A 25,968-nucleotide genomic window follows, 5' to 3' on the forward strand; every position below is an offset into this window, starting at 1 on the left:
GTGACCTTGACTACGCAGAGGGTCATATGACTTGTACAGCGGGCACGTGACCCTTGGCCGGCAACCCTGCTGGCTGAGGGACAGGCCGCCACCCCGACACTCAAAGCATTGGTTTCAGAGTAGCAGCCGGGTCAGTCTGTATTCGCAAAAAGAAAAGGAGGACTTGTGGCACCTTAGAGACTAACAAATTTATTAGAGCATAAGCTTTCGTGAGCTACAGCTCACTTCATCGGATGCATTTGGTGGAAAAAACAGAGGAGAGATTTATATACACACACACACAGAGAACATGAAACAATGGGTTTATCATACACACTGTAAGGAGAGGTTTCAGAGTAGCTTATCTTAAGTGATCACTCTCCTTACAGTGTGTATGATAAACCCATTGTTTCATGTTCTCTGTGTGTGTGTATATAAATCTCTCCTCTGTTTTTTCCACCAAATGCATCCGATGAAGTGAGCTGTAGCTCACGAAAGCTTATGCTCTAATAAATTTGTTAGTCTCTAAGGTGCCACAAGTACTCCTTTTCTTACTGTAAGGAGAGTGATCACTTAAGATAAGCCATCACCAACAGCAGGGGGGGAAGGAGGAAAACCTTTCATGGTGACAAGCAAGGTAGGCTAATTCCAGCAGTTAACAAGAATATCAGAGGAACAGTGGGGGGTGGGGTGGGAGGGAGAAATACCATGGGGAAATAGTTTTACTTTGTGTAATGACTCATCCATTCCCAGTCTCTATTCAAGCCTAAGTTAATTGTATCCAGTTTGCAAATGAATTCCAATTCAGCAGTCTCTCGTTAGAGTCTGTTTTTGAACCTTTTTTGTTGAAGGATAGCCACTCTTAAGTCTGTAATCGAGTGACCAGAGAGATTGAAGTGTTCTCCAACTGGTTTTTGAATGTTATAATTCTTGACGTCTGATTTGTGTCCACCCTCCTTTCCTCCCCCCCCCCCCCCGCTGTTGATGGCTTATCTTAAGTGATCTCTCTCCTTACAGTGTGTATGATAAACCCATTGTTTCATGTTCTCTGGGTGTGTATATCAATCTCTCCTCTGTTTTTTCCACCAAATGCATCCGATGAAGTGAGCTGTAGCTCACGAAAGCTTATGCTCTAATAAATTTGTTAGTCTCTAAGGTGCCACAAGTATTCCTTTTCTTTTTTCAAAGAAGTGGTGACTCCCTTGCTTCCCACGTGGGCCTCTCGCACCCCAAAGTGCCCCCTGGGCCCAAGTCCAGTGGCACTGGGTAGCGTTCTCCATGGTTACTCTAAACCAGTACTGCCAACCCCAGGAGTTCAAAAATCACAAATCAGGACCTCCCTGCACCTGATGAGATTGGCTTAAAGATCGCCAGGTTTTATAAAAAGAGAACAACTCAGGCAAAGAAAAAAACACAGTTCTGGTGTTGGAGTCGTTTAGGGTGCGCTTAGGAAAAGTTTTTAAGCTTTTCTCCACGTGTACAAGGGCTAGACACTTGTTTAATGAAAGTTGAGATTCTTACCTAATAAGCATGACTCCAAGAGCTGGGGCTTTAAGTAACCATGAACATCACTGCAAGACTCCTGATAAAATATGAGAATTGGTACTACGGCTCTAGTCTGAACCCAGCCCCATTCCAGTGTCTCTGGATAGCAGTTCCTTTATAATGACTTTTTTTAAACTAGTGAAAGCCAGTGGAACAGATAACCTTGCAGATATTTGTGTATTCATATGAGGAACTGGAGAGAGGAGCTCCAGCACTTTTATTTCTATCAGTGAGTTCAATTCTACTGCATGTTCAATGAGAGTTAGGGTGCTCACCTTTGTTGGATAGAAATCAGGGAAAATGAAATGAAAATCAGGGAAAATGAAAAATAAGGGACAACACTTCAGCTTAAGAGATGTTTTAGGGAAACACCATTTCTCTTAGCATATGTACTTTTCTCTCAAGTGTAAATTTCTACTGCCCTCAAGTATATGTTGCAATTATCGTAAGCGTCAATTAAATGTTCAAAATAGTACTTACCAATTTTAATACATTTCAGTACTGTAGCTCACGAAAGCTTATGCACAGTGAGGAGATTTATATACACACACAGAGAACATGAAACAATGGGTTTTATCATACACACTGTAAGGAGAGTGATCACTTAAGATGAGCCATCACCAGCGGGGCGGGGGAAGGTGACAAGCAAGGTGACCATGACTTTCATGGTGACAAGCAAGGTGGGCCATTTCCAGCAGTTAACAAGAATGTCTGAGGAACAGTGGAGTGGGCGGGGGAGAAATAACATGGGGAAATTTCTTCCCCCCACCCCACCCCCCACTGTTCCTCAGACATTCTTAAAAAAAGAAAAGGAGTACTTGTGGCACCTTAGAGACTAACAAATTTATTTGAGCATAAGCTTTCGTGAGCTACAGCTCACTTCATCGGATGCATCAGACATTCTTGTTAACTGCTGGAAATGGCCCACCTTGCTTGTCACCATGAAAGGTTTTCCTCCTTCCCCCCCCCCCCGCTGGTGATGGCTCATCTTAAGTGATCACTCTTCTTACAGTGTGTATGATAAAACCCATTGTTTCATGTTCTCTGTGTGTGTATATAAATCTCCCCACTGTATTTTCCACCGAATACATCTGATGAAGTGAGCTGTAGCTCACGAAAGCTTATGCTCAAATAAATTTATTAGTTTCTAAGGTGCCACAAGTACTCCTTTTCTTTTTGCGAATACAGACTAACACGGCTGCTACTCTGAAACTTGTCATAATTCAAATGATGCATCATTGGGGGGAGGGGGGCAAAATATTTCCTTTGGACACAAGATACATTAATACTCTGAAAGTGGGCAATGAATTTGTATTCTCTACCAGGAAAGCCAAGGACCTAGGGGTAAAAATCCTTTGTTGAATTTCATAGAGCAAGTATACTTGCAGCTGTTGTGGCATAAAACCGCCAAATGGGTCTGACTGGAAATATTGCTATGTGTTTAGAAAGTGAGCTGAAGGCAGTTGAAAAAGAAAAAAAGAAAAAAAGAAGATAGCAACTTTTCCCTGACCCAATGTTGCAACAACAGGAAGTCCTGATGAAAAAGAGAGAGCCCATGTTTTGGAGGGAAGTAATTAAAGGTGACCTAAGGGACCGGGGGGGAGGGGGAGTAGGTTTGTGCCCCTTTTCTGCTTTATGCACATCTCCCATTGAACTCTGCCATGCATCAAAGGGCAACATCTGGAAATTATGAACTAAAAAAGCAAATTATCAGTAAAGGCTTTCCAAACCAATGTTTACTTTATTCTGATTCCTGCGAGCCCCTCACCCATTATGCTTGTGGAGAAGGAATAACTCTGAACTGCTGCTGCCGCCTAAAGGAGAGAGAGAATATCATCATTGCTCAATGCAATGTGTTGCAATTTATATCCCTGATCATGCACTTACGCACATGCTGACTTCACATGTGAATAGTCTCATTGGTTTTAACAGAACTATGAGTGCATACAGTTAAACGTGTGCATACGTGTTTGCAGGATTGGATCTTATTTTAGATAGTTTTCAGAGTAGCAGCTATGTTAGTCTGTATCCACAAAAAGAAAAGGAGTACTTGTGGCACCTTAGAGACTAACAAATTTAGCCGATGAAGTGAGCTGTAGCTCACGAAAGCTTATGCTCAAATAAATGTGTTAGTCTCTAAGGTGCCACAAGTACTTCTTCATTTTAGATTGTATATTTCATACAAACTATCATCTGAACCCTACACTAGATTTTCTAGTGACAAAAGATTTCTGAAGATTTGGGCTGAGGTAGCTATCATCGTAATCTTATTTCATAAATCTGGACCACTTTCCTGAGTTTTATTCAAAGTTCAATTCAAGTCTAATTAAAAATAGAGATATTAATGCCACAGAAGTCCAGGTTTAGTTAATTATCTTAAAACGTCTGAATGAACTTTGGTATACATTTGGCAACAAACCTTAATGTATAAAATAGCACACATACTTGAAGCCAACAGTACCTTTCCCCCAGACCTCCATGGTTTATGAGTGCAAGTCATTCCATTTCTATCTGTGCTTTTCAGTTGTTGAAGGCACTTCCCCTGCTTCTCCCGTTACAGGCCTTTCAAAAGGAGCTCTGTAGATACAGCATTAGAAGCAAACATTGCGAGAGACCTATCTGCCCTATGTCTGGCTGTAGATAGTGCTGTTAAACCTGTATTTCATAAGGCTCAAAATCCATCCAAAAATTTATCAGAAACTACAAAAAAGCAACTAGTATTCATGCTGCATACTGCAGTGTCCCTCTATATCAGAGGTTCTCAACCTTTTTCTTTCTGAGGGCCCCCCTCCCAAATGCTATAAAAATTCCACAGCCCACCAGTGCCACAAAATCTGTTTTTTTTTGCATATAAAAGCCAGGGCTCGCCTTAGGGGGTAGCAAGCAGGGCAATTGCCTGGGGCCCCATGCCACAGCAGGCCCTGCGAAGCTAAGGTGCTCAGGCTTCGGCTTCAGCCCAAGGTGGCAGGGCTTGGCATAGGCATCGACTCCATGGGTGCTCCGGGGCTGGAGCACACACGGGGGAAAATTGGTAGGTGCTCTGCACCCACTGGTAGCTCCCCGCCCCACCCCAGCTCACGTCCGCTCTGCCTCTGCCTCCTTCCCTGAGTGCGCCATGTCCCCGCTTCTCCCGCTAGCTCACAGCGCTTGCTGCCGGGAAACAGCTGTTTCGCAGCAGCAAGTGCTGGGAGGAAGAGGGGAGGAGGGGGAACGCGGAGCGCTCCAGGAAGAGGCGAGGCTAAGGCAGGGATTTGGGGAAGGAGTCCAATAGGGGCAGGGGGGGTGGAGTTGGGGTGGGGACTTTGGGGAAGGGGTTGGAATGGGGGCAGGGCAGGGGTGGAGTCGGGGCAAGGGTGAGCACCCACCAGTGCTGGGAAAAGTTGGTGCCTATAGGGCTTGGGGAAAGCACAGCAGGGCTTCGGCTTTCTGGCCTGGACCCCAGTGAGTCTAACATTGGCCTGACTTGGTGGACCCCTGAAACCTGCTGGTGGCCCCCCAGGAGGCATCAGATCCATGGTTGGGAATCGTTGCGCTATATAACTCCACTATCAGGGATGGACAGATGGTTTTCAGGTGCCTAATTTAACACACAAAGGGATCAAGTAGTAAGTTTCTTCTTCTGCCCCATTACTTGAGAGGAAAGTCAGGATCAACTCATTGCAGTTCATCCATATGTGGCCAGTATCACAAGCTCTGCAAGTGTTGCCCAAATGCCAAAAGGAAACAGAACCCCCCAGCTTCTGTCAGAGGTAGGTACCTTCTACCCAGGATAAGTCTATACCAGGTATTTGGGAGTTTGACCCATGTCTCTTTGTCATTTCTGTCCATTCCTGATCAGATTGCATGTTGTCCAGGGCATGATGTTATGATTTACATCTCTTTCCCCAGAGGTGTACACAGTTTGGCCTCTTTTTTTTAAATGTAAAATCTTTTATCAGTTCTGACAATCTGAAGAAAGATCTTTCTCAAATTCCTGTGTATTTTGGATCTTGAAGTAAAATATATACACCTCCCCATTTCAATTTCTCTTGGGTCGTATTATATTGTGCGATCAATTCTTCCTGGGTTTTCACTGTTTACTATTTGTGTCTCCAATTTGTACCTTCATAATTACGGTTCTGCGTTTGGTAGAGTCTGCTTTAGCTTTGCACGTTTCACTGTAGTGCTGCAGGCTGGTAGTCTGACAGTTCTGTGCAAAAGGATTTGTCACGGTGTTCTCAGTGTTGATTTAGTGACTTGAGCCACATTCAGTTTAGATTTATTGTTGGAATTTTTTTTGAGCTACAGTGCTTTGAGGCAAGTGAATGCTATTTCTGAGATGGCACTAGAAATTTATATTGATTGGGGAGGAGAACTGACCCAAATATTCTCTCCAACCATTGTTGCAAGAATTGCTGCGTACACATAGTATTTATTTCCAGAATTATAGCTCTAGGTTTTCATAATGCTGTGGAGATCAGTCTGCTGTGTCCCCTATGATCAGACACAACACTGCAGGTGGCCCCTGCCTCAGTTTTCCCTCAGCCAGGGTATAAACAAGTCCAAATAGACCTTTGTAGTATTAAAGAGCACCTTCTTCCAAGGGCCTCATTGATGTAACAGAAAAGGACAACATGAAAACATAAAAAAGCTTCTGTCGGCTACTTTTCTGGAAACTCTCTACCTGTGGATTAATCAGTCTTATATTTTGCTCCTCTACCCCCAGAGCACTCCCAGGCTGAATTCTCTGACTGGAGCTTGGGCCTCTTCTGGGCATTCAGCCAAATGCTAGTCTTCTCCTGCTGGTGCCTCACTCTTTGCTGAGCCAATCCCCCATAGCTCCCCAGGAGTTCCCACGCCCAGTTTGTTCTCCTAGGCTACTTGGGTCCTTGTCTGCAAGTACATTTTGTCTGGGACTGTTCCTCTCTCCCTGAGCTTCTGCTCTCCAGAGAGATTCCATTGGAATAGCTTCCTAACCAGCTTCCCTGAGGAGACTCTGCTCAGGAGCGTCCTCTGTTTGGTGGCTTTCTAACCGAGTCCTAAGGAGCCAGCCCCTGACATTTTGTCTCAATAGTGCCTGTTAAGGCTTTGTTCCCATTTAGTGGAATGGACTGAATAATTGTAAACTGCTGGCCTGTCTCCCCCAGCCCAGGAAGGACTAGTGCCAGGACCAAACTCTGTTCAGGTCTTCCTTCAGGACACAGTTTTATTTTTCATATATAGGATTCACAAATACAGTTGTGCGAGCTGGCAACCCTGTGAAACAGGGGTAAACAGTGAGGTGCAAAATTTGCAGATGATGCAAAACTACTCAAGATAGTTAAGTCCAAAGCAGACTGTGAAGAGTTACAAAGTGATCTCACAAAACTGAGTGACTGGGCAACAAAATGACAGATGAAATTCAGTGTTGATCAGTGTGAAGTAATGCACATTGGAAAACATAATCCCAACTATATATATATATAAAATGATGGGGTCTAAATCAGCTGTTACCACTCAAGAAAGAGATCCTGGAGTCATTATGGATAGTTCTCTGAAAACATCCACTCACTGTGCAGCGATGTCAAAAAAGCTAACAGAAATGTTGGGAATCATTAAGAAAGAAATAGATAATAAAAGAGAAAATATCATATTATCTCTATATAAATCCATGGTATGCCCATATTTGAATAATGTATGAAGATGTGGTCACCCCATCTCAAAAAATATATATTGGAATTGGAAAAGGTACAGAAAAAGGCAACAAAAATGATTCGGGATACAGAACAGCTTCTATAGGAGGAGAGATTAATAAAACTGGAACTTTTCAGTTTGGAAAAGAGACGATTATTGGGGGGGGTTATGATAGAGGTCTATAAAATCATGCTTGGTGTGGAGAAAGTAAATAAGGAAGAGTTATTTGCTCCTTCTCATAAAACAAGAACTAGAGGTCACCAAATGAAATTAATAGGTAGCAGGTTTAAAACAAACAAAAGAAAGTATTTCTCAACACAATGCACAACCTGTGGAACTCTTTGCCAGAGGATGTTGTGAAGACCAAGACAGGGTTCAAAAGAGAACTAGATAAGTTCATGGAAGATAGGGCAGGGATGCAAAACCATGCTCTGAAGTGTCCCTAACCTCTGTTTGCCAGAAGCTGGGAATGGGCAACACAGGATGGATCACTTGATGATTACCTGTACTGTTCATTCCCCCTGAAGCACCTGGCATTGGGCACTGTTGGAAGACAGGATACTGGGCTAGATGGATCTTTGGTCTGACCCAGTATGGCCATTCTTATGTTATATTATTTAGCTTATGGAAAAACTTGAAATGATTGGGTCCTTTGGCTATTTGATGGCATGATGTGGCCAACATCTTTCTTATTTCTAATTAAGTTGTATTCACACATTTGTACCTGAATATGGCTTGATTTCTGTTTGTAAACTTACATAGCAATTTCTTGTATCAATTCCCCACCACCTTCCCAGTTCACTCCCCTCTCCTGCATTCCCCTTAGTTTAAATCCAAAAATAAAATACCAACATAACATATAAATCAGTCCCTAAAGACCATGCTTTGCTGAACCCTGAACTCCTGTACTCACCTCCGTAAGAGGTACAGTCCAGAGGAGATACATTCTCCACTTATGGGACTTCAACCCTCACCCTTGGAGGTAGATTACCATCTGATTGTTTAACTTACACGAGGGAGATTTACACAGAGCCCATAAGGGCCCCTCCCCTCTCTATTTTCTCCAATCTCTGGCACCTGTGGATCACCCCCTCCCTCAACCCATTGCCCACTTATTGTCTCTACTTTTTAAAATATTGGACACAGCTATCCGTTATAATCATCCCAATTAAAGCAAATGTCATACTGTTTTTTTTATAACATGAACACAGTTATTGTTCAACTGTTCATTCCTAATGACTCCCCAAAAGTCTCTTCTGGTTATTCTTCAAGTACCTAAGTCCTTCTGTTCAGCTTTCCTTCTGCCATTGCCAGTACATTCTCTAGATCCTTTTGTCTTTTCTTATCGTCCTTTTCTTGGGTTTTGATTCTCGTGCGTGTGTGCATTCTGTCTGCCTGGGGGTTAGTTGTTTGGGGAGGAAGAAGGTTGGGAGTGGGGGGGGGGGGATGGAACAGGGATCTGCGCATTTCTAGACAACTCCAGCGACAGCTAGCCTGGTAGCAAAAACATCCAGAGGAGCGAAATGCAAAGGGATCTTCTGCATGAGATTCAATCAGAGGGAAACCGGAGAAAGGGAATAAATTCTTGACAAAAAGGAGAGGGGGAATGAAGAAGTTAAGAATATGGGGGAGAAAGAAAAGGAAAGACAATAAACGGGAAAAAGAAGGAGAGGAAGCAAACGAAAGGCTAGGCAATTGGTGCTGTGGAAATGGTGACCCTGCAAAGCCGTGTTCGATTCCTTGCACCAGTTCCCCCGGCCATCTTTTATCTTGTGCCGATAGGTTAGTGAAAGGAAGAGCCCAGAGCCAGAGGAGGCAGACAAAATGCACGCACAGGCTGATAGAGAGAATCAAAGTGAAGTTTAGAGAATTCAGAGCCAGCAGTTGCAGCAAAGCCCCTCAGGCGTGGTTTGGGGGGGGTTGCTGGCTGGGAGCTGAGCCCTAGGCTGTAGAGGAGAGGTGACCCTCCGGTGCAGGGGTGGGCAAACTTTTTGGCCCGAGGGCCACATCTGGGTATAGAAATTGTATAGTGGGCCATGAATGCTCACAAAATTGGGTTGGTGTGCAGGAGGCGGCAAGGGCTCTGGCTGGGGGTGTGGGCTCTGGGGTGGGGCCAGAAAGGAGGAGTTCAGGGTCTGGGAGTGGACTCTGGGCTGGGGCAGGAGGGGTGGGCTGTGGGAGAAGTGAGGGCTCTGGCTGGGGTACAGGCTCTGTGGTGGAGATGAGGGGTTTGAGGTATAGGAGGGTGCTCTGGGCTGGGACCAAGGGGTTCAGAGGGTGGGAGGAGGATCTGGGCTGGGGCAGGGGATTGGGGCATGGGGGGTGAGGGCTCCAGCTAGGGGTGCGGGCTCTGGGGTGGGGCTGAGGCTGAGGGCCTTGGGGTGCAGGAGGGTGCGCTGGGCTGGGACTGAGTGGTTTGGAGGGCAGGAGGGGGATCAGGGCTGGGGCAGGGGTGCAGGGGGGTGGCTCAAGGGTGCAGGCTTCGGTCAGCGCTTACCTCAAGCAGCTCCTGGAAGCAGTGGCATGTCCCCCCTCTGGCTCCTACACGAAGGTGTAGCCAGGCAGTTCTGTGCGCTGCCCTGTCCGCAGGCACTGCCCCGCAGCTCCCATTGGCTGTGGTTCCCAGCCAATGGGAGCTGCGGGGGCGGCATTTGGGGTGGGGGCAGCATGCAGAGCAGAGCCCCCTGGCTGCCCTTATGCGTAGGACCCGGGGGGGGGGGGAGAGACACATGCTGCTGCTTCCAGGAGCCGCGTGGAACAGCCCCCGACCCTGCTCATTGGCTGGAGCACCAGAGTGGGGCAGGCCCCAGATCCCACTCCCAAGTGTGAGCTTGAGGGCTGCATTAAAATGGCTGGCGGGCCAGATGTGGCCTGCGGGCCGTAGTTTGCCCTCCCCTGCTCTGATGGGATTTGATCAGCACAAAGAATAACCTTTTCTATGGCTGAAGAGACCAAACTGCCCCTTGTGGACAGCGCGGAACGGAGCAGGGGAGGGGGAGCCTTCCCTTCCAGCCTCCCTTCCCCATTAGATCTGGGGGAGGCAGGTTTGCTTTGCCCGGGAAAGCTCATCCCTGCGGGGCTAAGGGAATCTGGACCTTGTCCCCAGGGAGCAGAGCCTCAAAGAGAGGGCTGGAGGAGCGGACAAATGCCCAGGTTAAGAGATAGGGGGGACCCCAGCCTGCCCTGTGTAACCAGGACAGCCAGAAACCTCTTGCCAGACCCCTACCAGCTGAGAGACACAAATAGAGCCGGTCAGTGATAATAACTCAGCTGCCAAGACTATCCAGCTGGAGAGGGAGCACCCAGACTGGCTGCTGCTTTTTGTTCAGCAGCTGGGACTATTCTCTTGCCTGGGCAGGGTAAGCGCAGAAGTTAGTAACGGGGGGCAGGTTTAGCAGAGTCCCAAGGAATTGCCCAGCTAGACAAGTCGGCTTCCCACTCCTTGCAGGGGGATTTTGATCAGTTAACATTTCAGTGGCCAAAGGCTCAAAGATCTGTTGACAAATGTTTTTTCCTGCATCACCCTCGCCCAGGGAGTGGTGCCTGCCCTGGTCACTAATGGTTTTTGACTTTTTATGAGCAGAAGATCATAACTTTCCCCCTAAGGGCGGTTGTGTACCCTCCCCTCTTCCAGCCTCCCTTCCCCATTAGATCTGGCTTTTCACCCTGTGCCTGCCACCAAGGAATCAAACTGAGCCCCAGTTGTGTGCTAAGCATTTATTCTGCCAGCAGGGGCTCTAGTCCAGTGTCTACGAACTTTTCCAGACTACTGTACTCCTTCCAGGAGTCTGATTTGTCTTGCATACCCCAAGTTTCACCTCACTTAAAAACTACTTGCTTACAAAATCAGACATAAAAATACAAAAGTGTCACAGCTCACTATTACTGAAAAATTGCTGATGTTCTCATTTTTACCATATAATTATAAAATAAATCAATTGGAATATAAATAGTGTACTTTCATTTCAGTATACCGTAGATAGAGCAGTATAAAATTTTAGTGTTGTACTGACTTTGCTAGTGCTTTTTATGTAACATGTTGTAAAACTCAGCAAATATCCAGATGAGTTGATGTGCCCCTGGATGACCTCTGCGTATCCTCAGGGGTACACATAACCCTGGCTGAGAACTATTGCTTTGTTCAAACCCTTGCTCTCATTCACAGCCTCTCTGGCACCCAAGACCCTGGAATGTGCTTTCTTCCGACTAGGATAGGGGTGCCCAACTTGGGGCTCTGGAGCCATATGTGGCTCTTCAGAAGTTAATATGCGGCTCCTTGTACAGGCATTGACTCCGGGGCTGGAGCTACAGGCGCCAACTTTCCAGTGTGCTCAATGCCTGACTCTTCCCCAGGCCCTGCCCTCACTCCACCCCTTCCCGCCTCCTCCCCTGAGCCTGCTGTGCCCTCGCTCCTCCCCCCACCCCCCAAGCCTCCTGCATGCCACAAAACAGCTGATCTGGAGGTGCAGGGATGGATGGGGAGGCGCTGATCAAAGGGGCTCCCAATGGGCAGGAGGCGCTGGGAGCTGGGAGTGTGGGGGAGCTGATGTGGGGCTGCTGATATATTACTGTGGCTCTTTGGCCATGTACATTGGTAAATTCTCGCTCCTTCTTAGGCTCAGGCTGGCAACAACCCCTGGACTAGGACGTGGGACTAGGGCAACAGAAGGTAGTGAGAAGAGCGTGGAATGGATTTTATTCACACCAGAGCTGCTGCTTGTGAGCGATGTTGTAATTGGCAGTGAAAGTCGTGAGGTTTGTCACCGTCGCTGTGACACTTCTTTCCTCGCTAGGGAAACCAAAACGTCCCTAAATCTAGTGACACAATCGCTACGCTGGCAACACCCGGGTACCATCACTCGACTCCCTGCATCAGCAGGTTGACCCAAATCATCACAAGGTGTCTGCCAACAGGTGGCGCCTCACCACCCCTGCCACTCTCCCACTGCCAGTTCCCCACCTGCACTACAACTCCCAGCATGCAAAGTACCCCTGAACTACCGCTCCCGGCATGCCACGCTCCGGCGAGGCTGTGGGTCGCCGCCGGCCGCGCATGTCGTCACTCCTAGCGCGCCGGCCTACGTGTTCCAAGATGCTTCGCGGGAAGCCGGCGCTCGCGAGAGAGAGGAGCGTGCTGGCCGTGACGACACACAAGCGCCGAGCGTGGTGACGGTAGTTGGGGGGGAAGGGAGGGGGAGGGGCGGTGTTTACTCGGCAGCCGTGTGAGGGGGGGCGGCGCGGCAGGCTGCGGGCCTGAGGCCTAGTGAGCGGAGGGGGTGCGGGGCGCTGAGGCCGAGCGGGACCATGGCCGCCTGTAACACCTGCGCTGCTGCCGCGCGGCTGCTCGGCTCCTCACTGCCTTCCGCGCACAGAGGTAATGACGCGGCCCGCCTGCGAGCCCCCACTGCCCGGGGTCCTCTTGAGAGACGGGGCCGAGTACTCCCTCCTCAGAGACCGGCCCCCGGCCCGTTCCCTGCTCCCCCCCCCCCGCTCCCTAGAGACCGAGCCCTGAATGCCAACTCCCGCCGAGCCCCCCCCCCCCCCGCTGGGGCATCACCCTCGTCCGGACCGCGCCCCAATGAGCGCCCCCCACGCGCTGGGGCTCCCGCTCCTCCCCGAGCCCTGGCCTGGATCCTCCTCCAGAGACGGGGGGGGGGGCGAACACCCCCCTCCCCGTGCCTCTGCGGGGTTGAGCCCCAGCCGCACAACCCCCGTTCCTCTGTGCCGGGGCTGCTCTCACGCATCTGCCCTGCCTGTGCCTCGTCTCCTCGCCCCGCTGCATTCTCTGTCACACCAAGGACTAAGCCGCTGCTCAGTAGCTTCCAAACGACGGGGCGATCGCCCCCAGAAGTCGGTGGAGGGAGGCCCAAAGGAAGTGGGGTGCCCTGCGTTAGCCACAGAGATCGCCCTGGGCTTCATGACTCTGCGTGACTAGTTACGAACGGCAGGTATCGCAAGCTCAATGCTGGGGCTGGAGTCGGGTCTAAAATGAGGGATCTAACTTGGTTTTTTGTTTCTTTGTATAGCTCCAGTCGATGGCTCTTGTAAAGAGGGTAGTTTGGAGAAGGGGGTTGGGGGGAGTAGGAAGCGTACCTGTCATTGAACTGTAGAGTGCCAGACTTGCTTATAGCAAGAGTTCAAGCATTGAAACGTGTTTGTAGGATAGCTCACTTGAAATGGATTTGTCGTAGAACCAATGTACAGTTGGCAAGAGATAGTAATCTCCATCCAGCTGGCTTTGTTGTGGGTCAGTGCAGAGGCAGTGTTGCGGATATTCCTATTAATTCCTGTCTAGGCTTTACTGAAAGAAATCGCCTCCCTCGATTCACCATGTGCAATGTATTTCTGGTTCTTACAGCCAGTGGCATTCTAACCAGACTTCTGTGTTGCTCAATCTTTGTAGGGTCTTTTGTCAAGCAATAGTTTACTCTTTCACTTCTTTCTTTCTCTCTCTCTTTTTTTTTTTTTTTTTTAAGTCCAAAGGGCCACTTGGTTAGTTCAGGCCTAAATGTATATTGAGTGGCTAGAAGAAAGTTTTACAAAACTAGTATTAAGAGAAAAGTGCAAATGGGTTTTGTTAGGATTTAAAATATTTAATCACTAATGAGAATAGAACATCATGTTTATGAATAAACTTGTGACTGACTGGCAGGAACCTTCAAGTTTATTTTCATAGTTTAAACTAGAAATGCAAGAATTAAGGAACATAGATGTTAATAGTGTAAGGTGATGCTAGTATCACAGGTAAGGATTTTTAAACCTGCCAGAGCCTGTTTAATGCATGTGTAGTGGGCACAGCATTTTGTCAACCTCAGTAGCAATAGCTTAATGTGGTAGTTCAACAAGGGCTAGTCATTACGTTGCAATGACCCGTTTAGCTGATTCCATATCTGCCAGTCCAGCATGACCTACACTGAGAGGTTCAAATCAATATTTTCAGCTCTGAACTCTCTACCTCACACGAACCCTCTAAAAGCAAATATAGTTTAAAAGGTAAAAAGTTCTTGTCAGTATCTGAATCAAGTATTTTCTATAAACAGTATATCCAGTGTTTTTCTTTGTTCAAAATACATAATGTAAATTGAATCTATAAAGATAAGTGAAAAACTAGAAATTTCAGAGTAACAAAAAATGATTTTTGAGTCCAACTTCCTGTAATAGTTGTAGACATTTTGCCATATAATAATGCCTGCAACTCTTATCCAGTATCCTAGGTGCTTGTGGTTGGCACCTGTTGCAATCACTTATGGATCTAACCCTGAAAATGGTAGAAAATTCAAGGTTGGTCTGGTGGTTAGGGTGCTAGTTTGGGACTTGAGTTCAATCTCCTGCTCCATTACAGACTCCACGTGTGACTTTTGTGTCTGTGTGTTTCAGTTCCTCATCTTTAAAATGGGATAATGTAATTTTCCTACAGTACTAGGATACTGAGGATAAATACATTAAAAGATTGTGAGGCACTCAGATACCATGGAATAGTACTAAGAACTGAGGCAGTGGTATTGCACATTGTATAGCTGCTGTCAAACATAGCAATCACTTGAGTAAAAGATTTTATTTTTCATGCAGTACACATAAGGATTTAGCAAAACATACTCTACTGTGTATCAACAAGCTGTTCAGTTTTGAATTGATTATTTTTTAACCAATCACAAGTTTCTTCATAATACATTTTGCTATAAAGGTGAAATAGAGGTGGGGGAAGGTTGAATCGCTCAGGTTTTGACTAAAATGTGGAGTGGAAATAAACCAGGTATTCGACTGGAATGTGGAGTATTCTTGGAAAATTGCACTTTATGATTACTTACATTTTATGGAAATGGATGCAGTAAATTTCTTCCTATTTTACTCTTTAGGTACATGTACAATAAACTTTCTCCAAAATAACCAATTTTGAAATTTGTGAGGTGGTTCTGTATCAGGAAAAGCCTTCTTCCCATCTAACCAACTCGTACTGGTGATACCTAACTTTTCCTTCTGAACCTACTTACACCTTCCTAAACCCAGCCTGGGTGAAAAGATAATTCTTGCAGGGTGCCCTGAAATGCTCTGCCAACAACTTTCTCCTAACCGTTCCAGACTACGTTACCCCTTTCTGTGTGTAACATATAGAGCAGTATAAACAAGTCATTGTCTGTATGAAATTTTAGTTTGTTCTGACTTTGCTAGTGCTTTTTATGTAACATTTTATTGTAAAACTAGACAAATATCTAGATGAGTATGCATACCCCTGGGTGAGAACCACTGAACTAGAATGTGTCAACTGTCATGGTATCATGGCTAATACCACACAGTAAATAGTATCACAGCCCAGCAGAATCCTTTTAAATTGATAGACTGTCATGGTATTTAAAGGTTTCAGAGTAGCAGCCGTGTTAGTCTGTATTCGCAAAAAGAAAAGGAGTACTTGTGGCACCTTAGAGACTAACAAATTTATTAGAGCATAAGCTTTCGTGAGCTACAGCTCACTTCATCGGATGCATTTGGTGGAAAAACCTTTTCCACCAAATGCATCCGATGAAGTGAGCTGTAGCTCACGAAAGCTTATGCTCTAATAAATTTGTTAGTCTCTAAGGTGTCACAAGTACTCCTTTTCTTTTTATGGTATTTAAAGTAAGACTTGTCAAGGTTTGAATAGCAAAACATTTAACTGTTAGTATTACCATTTAAATAGTGCTCTTCAACTTCAGAGTGTTTGTAAAAATATTGTACTGAAAGGACACCAACTTCAAATTCTGTATCTTCTGTTTTCTCAAGTAATCCCTAACACAGAGGTGGGCAAGCTATGGACCCATCCAGCCCACGGGACCGTCTTGCCCGGCCCCTGAGCTTCTGGCCCAGGAAACTAGCCCCCGGCCCCTCCCCCGCAGCTACACTGTGCGTGCTCATGTAGGGCAGCGCAGCAGCATGTCTGGCTCCGGCCGGGTGGCACGGCTGCCAGACATGCTGCTCTGAGCATGGTAAGGGGGCCGGGGAATTGGATAAGGGGGAGGGGATCCCAGGGGGCAGTCGGGGAGCAGGGGGTGTTTGGATAGGGCAGAGGTTCTGGGGGGTGTCAGAGGACGTAGAATGGGGGGGTTGGCTAGGCATTGGGAGTCCCAACGGGGCTGTCAGGGGTGGGGGGTGTGGATGGGGTCAGGTCAGTCACGTGACAGGGAGAAGGGGGGGTTGGATGGGTCAGTGGTTCTGAGGGGGGCAATCAGGGGGCAGAAAGGGGGAGGGGGCCAGGCTGTTTGGGGAGGCACAGCCTTCCCTACCCGGCCCTCCATACAGTTTTGGAACCCAATGTGGCCCTTGGGCCAAAAAGTTTGCCCACCCCGCCCTACCATTACTGAAAGAGAAATCTTTTTTTTTTTTTTTTTTCAGTTTACTTTGTGCATTTGTCAGCAGTTTGTGTATAGTTAGTTTCATGATTTCCCTTAGATTCACAAAAAGGAAAGGAACCTTTAGATTCCGTTTTCTCTCTTATTGTAGCAGGCAAGAGACATCTTCAATTGGTAGGGACTAGTCAAGTACAAACACAACTATTTTTTTAAATATATATTTTGAGTTGATAGTGTCCCTTTTAAACATGTATATTAATTACCTTAATTTATGGTAGTGTCTTGCTAGTAAACTATTTTTTTTTTTAAATCTGCAAATCTGATTTGATTAAATATGACTGGTTGTGACTTTGCAGTAGCAGATGTTGGCAGGGGCTTTTTCTTTGACCGTATGTATGTCTTTGTGTAATACTCTTCCTTATTATTGTCTGTCCTAGTATTAAAGTAATAAGGTGTCATTTTCAAAAACCCTCCTCTCTCTCAACTGACACCAAGAATTTAAGCTGAAAGTCCTAAGAATGTTGTTTATTAAATCATTTAAGATATATTCTCATATTGAAATGTGTGCATTAAGGGAATAAAGTGTAATGTTGAGGGGAATTTATAGCCAATGAAAAACTCTGAAGATCAAATACTGGAACAAAATTACATGTCTGTCTTTGAACTTATTTTAACAAAATCCTGATAAATTAAAATGATAGACTTAGATTTATGATAAACTGTCTTAGAAATGACTGGAAATCATTTTCTGTTTCATTGCAAACCAACTTCACACATCCTATCATCCATATCCTCTTCATTTGTGCGTCCCTGCTTGAGAAGGTTCTGCTGAGATGATAAACTTTCAGTGGATGAGATTTCTTCCCAGGGTTCAATCCCCCTCCACCTACCCCAGTCCAAAGTTAGCTGGAATAAAAAAAATAGGAGCTGACGCTATACTGCTATATCATTATTGTTAAGTAGCATTTTCCTGTAGGTCGGCCTTTAGAATTCCCCTCACATTGTTTACTAGTTATGTGTAGTAGCTCCCTAACATGAAATCTAGATCTCAAATGTATCATTGCTACTTGAATTTTGTACCATTTCTTGTATTTTAATCTATGTAAAAGCTTCTAAAACTGTAGGAATAGTGTAGGTGGGCTCATAACCACCCACATGTGGAGTATTTCTCCCAGGCTATTGCAAGACTACCAACAGATTGGGTAGCCTAATGGATGAGTTTTTTTCATGTTGGAAACAAATCATTTAAAACTGTCAAAGTTAAAAATAGAGTATCTAATTTAAAATTTGTACCCACTGTTTATAGAAGATAGCCATGCTGCCAAACATAACAGCCCCCCTACGTTTCCCCCTGAAGAATTTGTTTTTTCAAATATGACCTTCTGAAAATTCCTGGAAACTGACTTTTGGAAATATTTATGAGTAAGTGTCAAGGATTCTGATTCTGCCAAATGAAGACCAGTGTACTACACTGCTAAGACACTTACATGGTACATTTCATATGATTACGAGACATTTCAAAGGTCATTTCATTATTATCTCTGCAGTTACCTTATTTCATAATACATGTTAAAGGTTGATCTTTTTTTCATCCTGATTGCGCTTTTCTGTAACTGTCACTAGCATAATATAACCTCAATTACCTAAATGTTGCAGGGGACCTGAAATAATTTTGGATTAGCAAGAAAATCTTTGATATGACAGTTATTGAGGTGAGGACATGATGCTATCTTGGATAAGTGATGTTTGGAGAGCTGAACTGTAGTACTGTTTGCTAACTAACCTCTATTGATAGTTTGGCCATGTCCACGCTACAGGCTTCTGACGGCATGGCTATGGTGGTCAGAGGCATGAGGAGGTCTGATCCCTGACAGACCTAGCTGTGCCAGCTAAAATCCTTAGTGTAAAACCTGCAAAACTGTGCTTCTATTATACATTGTATAGGTTATTTTTATGGAGTGAGGTTTTTTGGGGGGTCGAGGGGTGAGGAACTGGAATAAGCTATATCAGCAAAAGTGCAGTTTTACCAGTATAAGCTGTGTCCGTAGGAGGAGTGTTTTGCTGATATAAGAAACTGGTATATCTAGAACTGCAAAGCGTTCCTAGTATAGACATGGCCTTGATTAATCACTATACAGTTTAACAAAAAATTGCTCTCCTTTTTAATCCTGATGGCAGCCCAGTCCAGGCCTGATTTTGATTAATGTGATTTTTCGTTCAAACTAGAGTTGTTGATAAACTTACACTTATTAAAATCATTAAATGACTTTGTTGCCACTGCTAATGTGTTAGGTGAGAGAATGTGTAATAGTATATTAAGTGGTTACTTTTGTATTGTGAGTACATTTTGGACACAAATCTAGAGGATTGATGTTAACTGAGTACAGCTGACTAATTGTTGTTTGACTATAATGCTAGTAGAAATCTTCACTACGCTATAATGGTGTAAAAAATGGGATCTACATTGTCATTTTCAATCTGTATTTTTCCTCATGGTAGTATATAATGTTGTGGGGATGTGTGTATACACAGTGAGGTATTTTGGGGATACTATTTAAATTGTTATACAATTCAAATGCCCACTGTATGTGAACTGTCTGCCGAATTAACCTGTTAACTTGATTGAAAATATATTCATCCCTGTGAAGACTTTAGAAGTAGTGTTCGGTGTTCTGTTGACTTCCTTAAGTCAATTAAGCCTGTATTCCTTCATCTAACTGTAGCTCTTCTTCTGCTTCAGAAGGAACTTTCAAATAAATCCTATTTGGAATTGTTCTGAAATGCTGGTGACTTTTTGACCAAAAGGAAAGTCATATTTTCCTTCAAAGTCCTTTTCACTGCCATATGATAAGGACTCAGGAAATTGGGAAAAGGGGGTCTCGATACACGATATATTGGCATTTCAGATTTCTTCTGATAAATGGTAAAATACTAACTAGAGTGGTAACTATTATATCTTGTTCTCTCTTACACCATAAAGCAAACTAATAATAGATAACATGGCATATTTTCCCTATTTTATGCGAAGAGCTTGTTTGAATTGTGGGGAGCAAGATATGTGTCCCACAGACTTACAGGATTTGTTTCATTTCCAGGTATTACTTGTGGTCGTACTTGTCTCGCTGTTTTAGGAAGAATTGGGACTTTTGAAACTCGGTCTCTAAGAAGGATTCCTTTTAGAAGTTTTTCAGAAACACCAGCATACTTTGCTTCAAAAGATGGCACAAGCAAGGACGGTTCTGGCGATGGCAATAAGGTAGTCTGCATACACTACCTATTGCTTAAGGGATCTCTTAACCACACCTCTTTCTGAAATTTTTACCTACTGTTACAAGTTACCCTTCAGATTACTGTAACTGAAAAGATTAGAGGAAAAATATTTTCATTGTATGGTTTGTGTACTGTCACAGGCACAAATACTTAGTTTATTGTCACTTTCCCCCAATTGTTTGGGTCTTTCAAACAGCAAAAAGTGTGATAAATATTTTGAAAATATTGTGAAATATGATTATAAAATAACAGACATTTGCAGGAACTCAGATAGAAGTGGTATCTGAAAGTCTTAACACTTTTTAAAAAACTGACTACATCTTATTTTGGTTTCTTTAAACCAAACATGTTTTGGTTTTCTAATTACTTCTGTAATATGTTGCTATGGAACTAAGAAAGAGTGCTTTGTGGAAAAGACTCATTTTAGTCTTATATGTTTAATTGCTATTCTTGTTATGAACTTACCTTTAATCTTTGTTTTACCCTGTTCTTTCTCTTGTACCTGCAATTAATAATCATACACCTGAAGAATCTGCTTACCTGATGGGTTGTTCCTTAGTCAGCAATTAGGATTTTGGAAGGTGTATGGGATACTTCAGTAATTTTCCTTACACTGATATTTTGTGGAATGTGAAGGACTAGCCATGGGGCATGGACAGATGTGTTAATTATTCAGAGGCTTCTGTGTGTGTATATATATTTTTAAAGCCAGTCTATAGCTGTTATGATTACAGAGAAAACCTTCAAAATGTAAAGAGGGCGTAACCAATGTAGTGTTGTCTATACAAGTTTGCAGAGACCCTGAAACAATAGTTTTGAGATATGGACAGCCCCATCTTTCAGTGAGTGCTAACTAAGATATTTCAAGTGTCAACATTGTTAGCTATTTCATTGCTAATCAAAGAATGTTTTTAAAAAAAAAAGAGAGAGAGAAGATATTTCTATTATTTCCCAAAATGTGGGATGTGCCTTAATTTAGATGTTGAGATGGATAGGCCTTTAATAACGTGTCATGGAACTGCAGGAGGGCACACAACTCATTTAATTTTACCAAATTGTGGCTCAGCTTTCAAAAGTTTGGAAACTGATGCCTTTAGTTGTTAGAACCTAAATTTTCAAAAGGGGCTTGTGATTTTGGATGCCTTAATTTCTGAGTACTCATTTTGAGACACCTGGAAAGGGCCTGTTTTTGAGAGGATGGGTGGCCAGTACATTCTTAAAAACCGGGTGTCTCAAACGTATTTCCGGTTGATCATCCAAAATCACTTGTCACTTCTTCTGTCTCTTGTGATACGGTGCTTCTTCTGGCTTGTTGATAGGAAGATGTTAGCCTGTTTTTAAGCATAAAATTTTAAACTCTTTTACTGTAGATGTTTGAAGTCTTTTTTCAAATACTGAAAATAAACAGTTTTAGCGGCCAATTTTTAACTTTTTTCATTTATATACTGTGGTATGATTAAAAAAATCTGAAATTCATTGTCTGGAACTAATAATTGAAATATGATTTTATTGTTTCTCATTAGAAATCTGTCAGTGAGGGAGGCAGTAAAAAGTCTAGTTCTGGAAGCTCAGGGAAAGGAGGAAACCAGCTGCGGTGCCCAAAGTGTGGTGACCTGTGCACACATGTAGAGACCTTTGTGTGTAAGTATTAACAAAGTATTATTGTGTTCTGATTTATATGGGTGATTCTCCATTTCTATAAAACATTGACATTATTGCCAAACTAAAATTTTAACAATTCTGTTCTGATAGCTAAGTTTTATTCTGAATACTGAGAATTTCAGATACTTATGCCATGCATATAAATATCCTGCAATGATGGTGTTAATCCAGAATAATGTCACTGACGTTGTAAATCAGGAGGAACTGCATAAGTATAATCAGGAGCAGAATTTGGTCAACGGTATGGAGAGCAATATTGTGAACAATGTAAGCTTATTTTAACTATTACATTTTGTATCTTAGTGGAAGAGGTGTTCATGTAGACAATATTACTTCAGCTCCTAACTTGCTTTCTGAGCATGTGCATGATTTTTTGCTTATTTACCATTTAAAACCTTTTTCTTAAGCAATAAGAAGAGTACTATGAATTGCTGATCCACTAAGAGAATTACCACATTTTAGAATATTTTAGAAGAAATATATGTTTTGGACCTTGTAGGCCAGAATAAGAGCCATAGTGTATTCAGAAGAGTAGTTGAGTTCACAGTGAATGGGGGAAAAAATCTTCTAACATCAAATGCCAGACCACCACTGAAGATCAACCTTATATTTGAAGTGCAGCCTTTGCCTTCCCTGGACACTTGGTATACTATACAGCAAGAATTTTAGTACATTCAGTTTAAAATATTTAGAATTAACCCTTTTAAACAGAAGATTAAAGAGGTTGTAGCACACCAGAGATGTTGAATGGAGGAGCAATGGGGGAAAGGAATACAACTATAGGATTAAAAGTAGTCGTACTTAAAAGCACTTTGGACAGATAAGCTGAGGCAGTAGTGTAGAGCAGCACAAATCCCATGCCTTAGGGTCTACTAGAGTGAAGCACAAACTCTTGCTTACCTAACAAGTGACAGAGGTCTCTAAAAATTGGGTTGTCAGAGCACAAATATTCATCAGCTTCTTTTGACGAGACTTAAGGATGAGGTCTCACGAATAGCCAGGCCTGTGCTGTTAAGGGTTAAAAACAAGGTCAATTTAAAGTCCCTGTAAAGAGTGCAGGGTAGGTGTAATATCACAGATACCTAAACTAAAAAGCAGATTTCTGATGCTTTGTTCTGAACAAGCTGCAAACAGATAAGCCTTGATAGGAAGGTACTGCAGTAATCCAACTTTATGGTCCCAGGGACATGTCTTGGTGTTGCAAGATAGTCCCAAGATAGATAAAGGATCAGTGTGAGAGGGACTGATTTTCAGAAGTGTTAAGCTCCCGCAGCGTTTGTTGATTTCAGTTAAAAATATATATGCTCAGAATTTCTGCAAATCCAGCCCTAACTGTACAGCTGAATTAAACACTTCAGACCCTGTTAACCATATGGGACTTTCCACAGAAAGGGTGTAGTTGAAAGTGAGGAAAAGATTCTTAATCTGACTCACCATCTTCTAAAGACACCCAGTTGTAAACAAAGACATCAGGAAACTGAGTCTCAAAATTACTATCTCCACCTATGTTACCATCAAGACCAGGGTTGATGATGAGGTTGTTTCTGTGCATCCAGCTGGAAATATCATCCAAGAACTGCTTCAGAGCAGAGATCAAACTTGTTGGGTCCATGGACAACAGAGAGAGACATACTTTAACCTGTGTTTAGAAGTGATCTTACCATGAAGTTCATACTCTTATGGTGTGGGAGATAAGCTTGGCTGATGAGATATTTTCAATTTAAAAAGAAGACCAGAGCCAGACTGGAATCTAACCAGGATATCATGGGCACATAAGACTAAAAACCAATTACCTTTCCTTATCTGGAGGATTGAGGCTGATGGGAGTTTGAGAGAACTCAAGCATCAAGATACAGCGAGAGGATGGCCTCTTTTGGGCAGTTGGATATTCCTTATTTTTCATCCCTCTCGAGATACTGGGATTTAAAGAGTCTTTTTATACAATGCAGCATTGCAACAAGTAAGAGTGGAACCAACTCTTTTCTTTTGTTAGGGCTTGTTAGAGAGACAGAACGGAGGGAGAGCTGTCATTGGATTCCTAGTAACTATGATCTTTAAGAAAATCAGTTGTAGTTGCTATAATTTTTCAGATGTTCCTTTAAGGCTTACATCAAAATTTCTTCCTGAATCCATTGGACTCCTTACATCTTTTTCCAGTTCTCTTTCAAGCTGTTAATTTGAGTACATTTTTTCCCTAACTCAATCTGTTTTTGTTTTACTCTACTTATTTTATTTTCTGGGTTTATTTGCACTATAGAATTCAGAATACCTGTAGGGAAGCAAGCTGTGTTCGAATCCTCCTTAAATTGTCAAAATTCCCATCCAAGTTCTATTCCCATTCCATTAATGGGTGGTTGTATTCTATGAAACAGACAGTAACTTCATTTTCAACTAAGCCTGTAATGCCACTAGTTTAAAAAGACAAAACAAACCTGTTATTTTGACTTGTAAATCATCAGGGTTTTAATTACATGTTTACTGACTAAGGAAAACACATTTATCCAGTATATGCCCCACACACTTAAAAAATTAAATATTAAATTAACTCTGTACTCATCTTGAGATGATTAACAGAATGCTAAAATGGAATTGAGTCAAAGAGCTTCTTTATAAATGAATCAATTTGCAAAAAGCCATTGAGTGGTGGAGTGACAACTTGACATTCCAGTGCAGCTTGTTTGTAATGTGCTTCTTCATCACATTGCTGCAAACCTTACACAATAGTTTTGTGGTTCTCTGCTATTCCAACACACTCATCTTCTTTTCTGGGCTCTTTGGAGGGATTAAAGAGATCTTGGTGGTTTTTACCCATTTGCTCAACGCTCCTTGTACCTGGCATTAGGTGTCGGGCTGTGTGGAGGGAAAGCCTGTGATCAGTGCTTCCCTCTGTGAGATAAAATTCATGCCTGAGAGGTGAAGTCAAAATCACCTGTGTCTTTTGAGCCCAAGTATTGCTCATTCAAGTACTCTTAAAAACAGGCATCGTCATCACCTCATTCTGCCGGGATGAACTCCCTGCCCTTTGCATACTCCAGAGCAGGGTTTTCTTGTCATGTTGAAACCTGTTAGGAAATTAGTGGCTTTCCTGCCCCTTTTTCCTTGACATCATGCTCTCTTAGAGCAATTGCAGTGTAGTAACTATCTCCACCCAGAGTGCAGATTCAAGCTTTTTAAATAATACTATTACCCACATGATATGTGCAAAAACTTGATGCAATGCTCTGCTGTGGTGTGACATGTCTTGCACCTTACCACTATAAATACTGACTTGTAGTGTGCACAGCCTTCAGCATGCCATGGGAACCAAGTCAACAGCCAAGCTTAACGTCTTTTTCACTACCTGTTGTTGTATCTAAACGTTTGCAGATCTCATCATGCCAGTGAAGTTATTTGAAATTGGAACTATTGCATAAACATTTGTGTGTACTTATTAATATAACGTTATTGCTGGCTCTGGAGATCTGCAGGGCTTCTTATACCTCCTCTGTCCTGGGGAAATTGCTAAAAAGTGTGACCTTCTGTGAAGCTGGTGATGTAAAATGTTCTGCCAGTTGCCATTGACCCTATCATTTTAGAGTCTAAAATAAGTGAAGTTTACATTTACAGTATCTGTGAGGCATCACCACAGTGTTCAGCAAACCAAAAAAACAACCTCCCACAGTTTTCTAGTAGTTCTGGTTCCTTCCTATTTGAAAATGAGCATTGTTGTGAAAACTAAGTGATCTTATTTTCCTTTGTCACAGCTGTGGGAGGGAGCATGAACTAGTGTTCAGAGCATGAAACTCCTAGTCAGAAGATCTTAGTGCTAATTCCAGCTCTATCACTGACTTGCTCTGACCTCAGAGAAAATCACCATTGTGCTGCATTTTTCCCTATCTGTAACATGGGGGAAGTAGCTACCTCAGAGGGTTATTAGGAGGTTTAATGTTTGTAAAGCACTTTGAGATCTTCCAATGAAAGCTGCTGTAAAAGTGCAAAATATAATGCCTCTTCTTTATTTTTCTTTTGTTCCCATGCTTAAGAGAGTGACTATATTCATGTTCGTTCTGTGGTGCTAATGTTGAATGCTAGCATTATGTGAGGGAGGAGAATGCTCCCATGGCACTTGTAGTCAATAAGGATGTCCGGGATGTTCTGAGCTTGTGCAAGTGCACAAACTCTTCCTGCGATATTGGCAATCGATAGTACTATCATAGGACGGTTGCTTGCAAGTGAGTGACCTTTGCTCTTCTTCACTTTGCCCCGTCCCTCCTACTATATCAGCTGTTCATGCTGGTACCACTGGAGCGTTCCATCTCCTCTGTTCACTTTGCTTAAAGGAATAGGATTAAGAGCAATATGTTTTCCACAGTGCAGCAGCACTTTGATAATCTGTTAAAATGAACAGATTTGTATATTTTTTTAATAAAAATCTAATTTCATTTTTGCAGCTACAGAATTTTGAATCGTATGTATCTTATCTGCTGGATGAGTTTCTCCTAACATCTGCTCTATGTGAAGCATGAGCACGATGTCAGAAATGCTTTGGTTCTTGTCA

General features: G+C 43.3%; 1 protein-coding gene across 4 annotated transcripts in view; it reads left to right on the forward strand.

The window, feature by feature from the left end:
* Window positions 1–12,324: 12,324 nt before the first annotated feature.
* The window catches only part of CLPX (caseinolytic mitochondrial matrix peptidase chaperone subunit X), a 33,050-nt gene continuing 19,406 nt past the window's right edge, over window positions 12,325–25,968 (forward strand). For 2 of the 4 annotated variants that reach the window (XM_038419141.2, XM_038419142.2), the window contains exons 1-3: window positions 12,325–12,550; window positions 19,595–19,755; window positions 21,293–21,410. In XM_038419141.2, coding sequence (XP_038275069.1) covers window positions 12,481–12,550; window positions 19,595–19,755; window positions 21,293–21,410 — 349 coding nt within the window. In that variant the 5' untranslated portion in view covers window positions 12,325–12,480. Of the gene's footprint in view, window positions 15,532–15,790; window positions 19,423–19,594; window positions 19,756–21,292; window positions 21,411–25,968 lie in introns of those variants that run through there. The other 2 variants (XM_043494508.1, XM_043494509.1) reach the window with 2 other exon arrangements.

This window comes from Dermochelys coriacea, chromosome 10, assembly GCF_009764565.3.
Source record: "Dermochelys coriacea isolate rDerCor1 chromosome 10, rDerCor1.pri.v4, whole genome shotgun sequence".
Lineage (NCBI taxonomy): Eukaryota > Metazoa > Chordata > Testudines > Dermochelyidae > Dermochelys > Dermochelys coriacea.